Raw genomic sequence first — 6,100 nt, 5'->3', positions numbered from 1 at the left:
AGTTCATTTCAACGCTAAACTTACAGCCTGTAGCACCCGATCACCTAGGACAGGCTGGTGGATTGACATGAGGAGACCGCGAAGGCAGTGAGTAAACTTCAGGCCAATATTAAGAATCTCATAAATACAAGTTGCACTCTAAATGAAACAAAAATCTGGTGTTTTATACTTCTTAAACACCACTGTTAACGACATTTGAATTTGACCTTCAGTTAGATGTTTAGAAAAGAACTGATTGGTAGTATCAACTAGAACTGACAGCCTGTACCTAGCAAACAGATTCCAGACCATATTACCAGAGAAACCTTGCAGAGACATGGGAAACTAATTCGCGTATGTATGGTAACAGAAAGTAAAAAAGCATCCTCAAATATGAAAGACAACTATGTGTTTTGGTTTCTTAAAACAAATGAAACAAGTTCATTTGTTGTCATCAAAAGATCCGTAGACTAAACAATTCTTACAATATCAAAAGAACCGATAAACTAAAAAATGCTACATTTTGAACTACATGTGACCTCAATAAATAATAAAGGAAATACTATATTAACTACAATGTAAAAGATTGTATGTGTTCTATGATCTTCAATAATCTTAAAGGAGTGAAGGAAGTAAGGTTAACCCTATAGAGCTTATAAAGTTATCTGAGAACTAACTTACTGGTTCGAGTTTTGCTTTGCAGCTGCGGTGTTCTGCTTCTGTTGCTGTTGTTCTTGTTGCTGTTGCTGCTGCTGCAGTTGGTAGAAGTTGAGCTGAGAACCCTGCTTACGCTGCATATGGAACATATTCATCCGTTGTTGATCCAAACTAATGGAAGGCCGACCATCAGGACCATATTCGCCAATAGCAATCTTCAATCGCTGAACTTCAGAAGTCAATGTATCATTTAGAGCTGCCAGCAAACATTGAGCACTATTATTTAACACAAGCTGTTACCGATACCAGACAATCAAATATGATAACAAGAACAATTAGTTCACTGAAGAACACTCTTCTTTTACCCTCAAGATTATACGCAACATGATATAATACATCCATGGTTTCTAAACTTCATACATATAACCAGGTCTTGCTTTTAGAAAATAATCACTCACAAATCAAAAGTTGGGTTAAATGCTATTTCACTAGATTATCAAGACAGAAATTGACAGGATAAGAAATATATAGGATCTAAAGCATCTATGTTCTAAGACGATTTGTACATTTAAACATGGACAACAAAAACTGTGGAAAGCACGAGGAATCACTTAAAAACATCTACCGTATAGTGTTTGCCGAGTTCATCTGTATGGGCTGTTTCTGCTGTCATGGTTTTGTTTTTGCCTGGCTCGTTTGTTATTCTCATGATTTTGGTTTTGGTTTTGTTATTTATATAAGTCAAATTTTTGATTAAGTGTATATTCTCATGATTAATATTTTGGGTATGATATGGCCACAACGACAATTACTTGATCCAAGGGTGAGCAAAGCAGCCGTAGCTATTGACAGGAGAAAGGAACCGAGTGATACTGAAGTATGTTATATAAGTGGCCCATAGAGAGGAACGTCTAATGTCAGGGACGAAAATTTAATTATCTCAACCAGATACACCAATATGAGAAAGAGTGCTGCACATAATATAACCCTACATTCCAACTGTACACCGATACAAAGTGTGATGAATTTGTGCACCTTACAAATGCTATCTTGACTGAATGAAGATATATACAATGTTATGTTCAAATCTAGGACTCTTTAGCCAGGCAATTGTTATGTCCCACATTGCAACTCTTCAATTTAAACTACTAGGATTATGGATATTGGCTACATCTCAAAGCAAAAGGCAAATTAGTCTCATTCTGAACCCAAAATTTGCAATCTCAAAGGTCTAGAATCTCTAGATAACTATCTACTTGCTGTCACCGTCTTTAATATGGAGGTAAAGATTACTTACAAATTTAAATAATATGTAAAATCCAATATCCACGATGTGATTCAGGTATAAATAACAGTTTGGGTTACAAAATTGAAGGGAAATAAAAGTATATTTTAAATAATAGGATAAAGCCAAAGAACTATACCATCTCGCAATTTAGCCTGCTGCTCCATAGCTTGAAGGCGGAATTTCAACTCATTGTTCTGACTAGAGAGCCCAGCTGAGTCCCTCTGAAGCAAATTAGAAGCATCAGTTCAAGTAGCAATAGCAAATAGGCTGCAAGTACTTTTTTTAACATTCTTATACTTAATATTCACCTGTAAGAGTGTTAATTGTGCAGACAATGTTGTAGCTTCTGTCTGTAGAGTCTGCACTTTGTGTTCCAATTCTGAGATGTACCTCATCTTCCGTTCTTTAGATCGAGCAGCAGATTGCCGATTAGCCAAAATCCTGAAACCAATTATTCAGATTAGTAAGACTATTGAACTTCAATGCGTCAAACCAACAATAAGAGCAATTTGAAGATTCACTACCTTTTGGCACGTTTAGGGTCTGCCATTGCAATCTCAGAAAGTTTCTCATTTGCCATTATCTTTTTCAGTTCAGCTCCATTGAATTCCCCATTGGCGAAATCCAAGCTGAAAGCATTAGAGTTTCCATCCGCAGAGTTGTTCTGTGAGGTTCCAGGAGAGGGTGGCATTCCTAAGAAGTCATCCCCAAAACTTGGCAAGTTACCCATGAAACTGTCCATGGAAACACTTCTAACATGACGAGTTGTCGGAGCAATATCTCCACCTGCACTTCTTTTGTTACCTTCCTTCATTTCAGAAGATGAACTTATATTTGCCCTACCCACGCTGCAGCCACTTTCATTTGCACTGCTTGCTTCATTGTCGCTGCTGTCTGCCCCATTGGTCTTTGATCCACTCGCTCTGCTATCTAAATCCTCGCGACTCTCGTGGAAATTCTTGTTCTCGTTGTTCCCAGATGTGTTCATAGTATCAACAATATCCAAATTGAAATATGCAGATAACATGTCATCCATTACTTCCCCGTCTGATTTCATCTCCCCCAACCCTTCACCATTCTTACCCGAACCTATAACGCCCTGTGTTTCCCTTTTCAACAACTGAATTGGTTTGCCCATACCCAAATTATCTCTAGTAGGTGCTAACTGATCAAAGGCGTTTTGGCCCCTGAACGGGATAAGGGGAGGTGGCGAATGGATCATTGAGGAGAATCCAAATGGGATATCACTCATGGACCGTCTATGCTCTTTCCGAGGAGGAAGGCTATGCATAGAGTTACCTCGTGCAGAAGAAGTGTGTGAACTACTGTCACGATCATCCATTGAAAGATCAGGCGAAGCAGGTTCGGAAATGGAAGGTGATGAGGAGTCCCGGTAAGGCGAAGGGCTCATTGGGGGCAAAGAATCCAACGAGAACATTGAAGGTTGTGACAGAGACCTAGAATGAGAAGGCCCTTGATTGAAACTCTGAGAACCTGGTTGCTGAGTGGTCAATCTAGATACTGGGATTTGTGAGAAAGGGGATTGTGGTGGCATGTGTGGATGTGATGGAGGTATACCAAGTCTTTTGTTACCGTCTGGACTGAAATTCGGGGAGAAATTCCTCATAGGAGCATGAATTTGAGAGTTATTCAAGTGCTGATGAAGTTCAAACCGATTAATTGGTTGATGTTGTTTAGGAATAGAAGACGGTGGAGAACTGAATGGAGATTGAAGTCTTTGAGGCATATCGTTTCGCAATTGACTTGAGTCATCCATTTTCAATTGCTCCTAACCACAAAACCTAAATTTCTTTATCAATTGCTTCCTAACACACTGCTTCGAACCTATATCGATGAATAAATCCTTGAGGAAATAACTCTAAAATCTCATTTCTGGAAAATAATAATAATAATAATTAAAAATAAATAAACATTTCAAGAATGCAATAAAACCCTAAAAAATCTCACTAAAAAGGAACCAACTTAAATAACCTTAAAACCCTATGTCCTTTGTATGTTTTAGTTATATTTCCAAAATTTTCTTTTCTTTCTTCCATTTCAGTAAAAATCTACAACAACAAGTAAGACCAAGAAAGGTAAAGAAAATAAAATAAAATAAAATAAGTATATCATCAACAATGAATGAATAAAAAATAAATAAATATACCTCTCGTCTTCTCTTCTCTTCTCTTCTTCTCATTCACGTTTAATCCGCCATTGAAAGATGAAATAACTAATCAAATGCCGGCTTGATCATATCATATGTTAACAAGAAGTGCTCCGCAGATATTTGGCGGCTGTTTTTTCAATTTTTCCTTCAATAATAATATTATCCAGACAAAGAGGGAGTCGCGAGTCAGTCTTTTTCTTCTTCTTCTAGAAAAACCCCAATTTCAGACGGAAAATCCGATGCCACCACACTATAAAATTCTCTCTTTTTCTTCCTACTCTCTTGTTTCTCTTGTCCAAATACTTCCCTTTCTCTACTGAATTGTCTAAACGCGTCTATACACGTATTATACTCTTGTTCTGTATATATGGAGTTGAATTTCGGGGTGAATTTATAAAGAATTTGGATTTCATTCCGAATGTATTATTAGTCTATTTTAGTATTTATTTTTTTACTATTACTACCATAATCGGCTGCTTAATAATCGTTTAATACTATCTATTTGTTTACATATGAAGTTGTTACCAGATTCCCGGCTGGTCATTTGACTTCTTTGCTTGACTAAGCATCATGGGCAGTGATAAATATGTTTGGTCGGTGTGTTTGTGTGATGTTGAGAATTAGCACTAAGAGCAGTTTCTATGGCAATGACTAAACTCAAAAATTTGTTCCGCCACGTGGATAAATTTTCCATTGTAGAAAACAACGTAAAATAAACAAATTTGATATTTTAGGATCCCACGAGTGATTTTATTAATATAAACTAATAAGAGTTGGGTTCACTAATGATTTTATTTATATAAATTAATAAAAGTTGGGCCCCACGAAATATTTAACTAATAAAATAAATAATAAAAAATAAACCCTAAATATAATAACCGGGTTTTGGAGAGAGAAAAGCAGGGGGTGCTCATCCTTCTAACTCCAGCGCTCATCTTTCTAACTCCAACGCTCATCCTTCTAACGCCAGCGTTTGAGGGAATGACGCGCGTCACTACAACAGACGTGCGCTGGTTTTCGGACTCGATGTACAAACCATCAGATTTGTTGGTTTGAGCATCCATTTTTCATGTTTGTTCATTCCATAGTGGGAGCAAAATGAACAAACTCCAAATTTGTTCATTTCATAGGAATTGCCAACACAACATGAGAATTTTATTTTCTCGTAAATCAAGGATATAGATCCTCACTTATATTGAATTTATGTCTAATGGGAGATTTTGCAAAGAATGAGGATGCCAAAATAAATACAAAGGGTTTAGAGTAATTCTTATCTAGATTTTCGGAATGACCTATTTTTTAATAATTTATTTAAATCTATTAAAAAAATCATATATAAAAGAAAAAGTAATTGTTCGTTCTTTAGTATCTATTTTTTTTCTTTTTTCCTCACCGTTTTCTGGTACTGCGTTTTGTATGTACACCGGGGTTTTGCACACTGTAAACAGGTACGTGTTCTTTTCAGTATTTCTTAGTGCAAATTCAACCTCCAACAGTGTGTGTTTCTAGTGATTCCTGGTTTTACTTACATCTACGGATTCAATGTAGATAGTTATTCATACTGTTAGAGAAATTCCAGTAGGCACACTTAAATATGCTCATCTGCTTGTCCACGTGGATGGGAAAACTCAATTTTCCACAGCGATAAACGGCAAAAGGATAGGCATTTGACCGTGAGTTCTATTTTTAATATTTGTTTATGATTTTGTGGGACCGATTTTAATAAACTAAGTTATAAAATCTTACAATTTGACCCGATTTTAATTTATTTCTATCAAATCCGCATATACTGTATTGTAAAAAAAATAATTCAACTAACATAACTAATTGTTTTGGTTTTAATAATATATTTCTGAATCAAATTGAGACAACCGTCCAAATTTGATCTGCTTGTGTGTCAACTTGAGACACGATGAACAAAACCTTTTATTTGAAGATTTGTCCATCCATTTTGCTTATATGCCAATCCCACCGTGGATAATAATTGGGCAACTCTGCATGTTTGC

At 36.3% G+C, this 6,100-nt stretch overlaps 1 protein-coding gene across 2 annotated transcripts; it reads right to left on the bottom strand.

Annotated features, from left to right (window-relative positions):
• Nucleotides 1–373: 373 nt before the first annotated feature.
• LOC113349774 lies at nt 374–4,432 on the bottom strand. Of its 2 annotated transcripts, none has more exons than XM_026593801.1 (5): nt 4,092–4,432; nt 2,449–3,817; nt 2,233–2,365; nt 2,061–2,145; nt 374–892 (listed from the first exon to the last, which is right to left on the bottom strand). In XM_026593801.1, the coding sequence occupies exons 2-5, from the start codon at nt 3,699–3,701 to the stop codon at nt 657–659; spliced, it is 1,707 nt and encodes a 568-aa protein (XP_026449586.1). In that variant the 5' UTR covers nt 3,702–3,817; nt 4,092–4,432; the 3' UTR covers nt 374–656. The 2 variants fall into 2 exon arrangements, with proteins under 2 accessions (XP_026449586.1, XP_026449587.1); XM_026593802.1 differs by having other exon boundaries at nt 2,449–3,769.
• Between the last annotated feature and the right edge of the window lie 1,668 nt (nt 4,433–6,100).

Source organism: Papaver somniferum, chromosome 2, assembly GCF_003573695.1.
Source record: "Papaver somniferum cultivar HN1 chromosome 2, ASM357369v1, whole genome shotgun sequence".
Classification (NCBI taxonomy): Eukaryota; Viridiplantae; Streptophyta; class Magnoliopsida; order Ranunculales; family Papaveraceae; genus Papaver; species Papaver somniferum.
This window is presented reverse-complemented; position numbering and strand designations above follow the sequence as displayed.

What these genes read in the sequence shown, in the direction of transcription:
- LOC113349774 (XM_026593801.1), bottom strand. Translation starts at nt 3,701, where the DNA reads ATGGATGACTCAAGTCAATTGCGAAACGATATGCCTCAAAGACTTCAA. An exon ending in CACAATTAACACTCTTACAG is followed by an intron (nt 2,146 to 2,232) that starts GTGAATATTAAG and finishes AATTTGCTTCAG; the next exon opens with AGGGACTCAGCTGGGCTCTC. An exon ending in GCAGGCTAAATTGCGAGATG is followed by an intron (nt 893 to 2,060) that starts GTATAGTTCTTT and finishes GTTTGCTGGCAG; the next exon opens with CTCTAAATGATACATTGACT.